This window comes from Plectropomus leopardus, unplaced genomic scaffold, assembly GCF_008729295.1.
Source record: "Plectropomus leopardus isolate mb unplaced genomic scaffold, YSFRI_Pleo_2.0 unplaced_scaffold18050, whole genome shotgun sequence".
NCBI classification, from domain to species: domain Eukaryota; kingdom Metazoa; phylum Chordata; class Actinopteri; order Perciformes; family Serranidae; genus Plectropomus; species Plectropomus leopardus.
The window spans coordinates 1-1,483 of record NW_024619443.1 but is presented as its reverse complement, the minus strand read 5'-3'; the positions used below and the strand labels follow the sequence as shown (position 1 = coordinate 1,483).

The following is a 1,483-nucleotide window of genomic DNA, read 5'->3' as shown; positions in this document are numbered from 1 at the left end:
AATAACAGAACTAATTCTGATTTTTATATTTTGGATTATAGGAAAATTTGACCAGACTTGAGATGTTTATTATATTAATAAAAATTCTTACAATAAACACTTTTTCAAGACACATTACCTTTTTAGTGCAGTCACATAAAGATGAGCGCACACATCTGTTTCCATTTAAAGTAAATGCTTACCCTGAGTCTGTACTCTGCTTTGATGATACTGCAGTTGGGGATGGAAGGCTCTACGTCGTGGGGGATGGGGAGGACTTGGGTAACATTAACTTTAGTAGAAGGAGGGATGGGCTCCCCCACCTCTTTAAAGAGGTCTTTAGTACAGACTCTTCTCTTCCCTCGTGCAAAGAAGCTGTGCTTTCTGTACACGCAGTACTTGGGTTTGATCTCGCGAGATGAGTTGTTGTGAACGGAGGTCAGAACCTTTAATCCTTCTCCTGCAAGAGACCATGAATGTCAAAACAAGCCTTGGCATGAGACTCACAAGAGTAACAAATAACAACTAAGAATAGTGAATATCCCTTTAGGGCTCTCACCTTGGAAGAAACCTGTTTTTTCAAGATTCACATCCATAGCTACTGTTCCTGAGGTGAAAATTTTCATTTTCTTATCCTTAGACTCATGCTGCGGCACCTGAAAAAAGACAAGTTTAATTGATTAAATACAAGTAAACATTAAGAAAGAAAAGAAAACACTTAACGTAATAGTGTTTATTCTGGTGTCTCAAATGTCCACCTGCGGTGCCCCGCCATAACAAAAGCTATGCAAACTGAGCAAATTCTAGAGGTTTGCTGTTAAAATAGCCATTAGACCGTATCTCTTCTGGGGCAAACAGAACCTTTTCAAAGCATTTTCAAAACATCTTTACACAGGGCTGATTTGATGAATATATTCATTCAAGTTCACACCTGGAGGCAGTTGGGTGTGTACACTGTTCAATATACCTCCTTGCAGGTACAAACAAGGGCTGGCTTTTTCCCTCCTGCTGGAATGACAGGAATGAGAATGTAACTCAGCACATACCATTAGCCCAGGGTCACTGCTCAGGTCCGCCCTCGACACAAAGTTGATCTTAGTTGAATCTTTTTTATCAATCCTCATTGATCTGCTCAGCTTGGCTTCCAGTGAGTACACAATTTTACCAAAAGAGCCATTGAAGGAGGAGGGCATTTCCCTACAGCACAAGAGCAGAGGAACATGACCCACTGACTGGGAATTGATTCAAGCATTGCACATACAAGAAAGCAAGAAACACTCTACACTCTACATTAAGTCTGTAAATGAAGACAACCCTTAACTTTTCAAAGTGATTTCACCAATCGTATTCTCTCAAAATAAATTACACCTGTATACCCCTAAGTTAATCTATTAAGACATTTTTAGATGATAATATGTGCAAGCATTATATTTTCCTTGTAATAAAACTAAGTCTGGAGATGATAAGGGACTGTCCGAGTCATTATGGAACCATTAAGAGAATG

The 1,483-nt window shown here is 39.2% G+C and overlaps 1 protein-coding gene across 1 annotated transcript; it reads right to left on the bottom strand.

Annotated features, from left to right (window-relative positions):
- Positions 1-182: 182 nt before the first annotated feature.
- Positions 183-1,176, bottom strand: LOC121964981 (arrestin domain-containing protein 3-like; the record flags this gene model as incomplete). Its single annotated transcript, XM_042515152.1, has 3 exons — positions 183-439; positions 539-635; positions 1,026-1,176. Coding segments are annotated over 3 exons (505 nt in total), but the record flags the coding sequence as incomplete, so codon positions are not given.
- Positions 1,177-1,483: the final 307 nt, after the last annotated feature.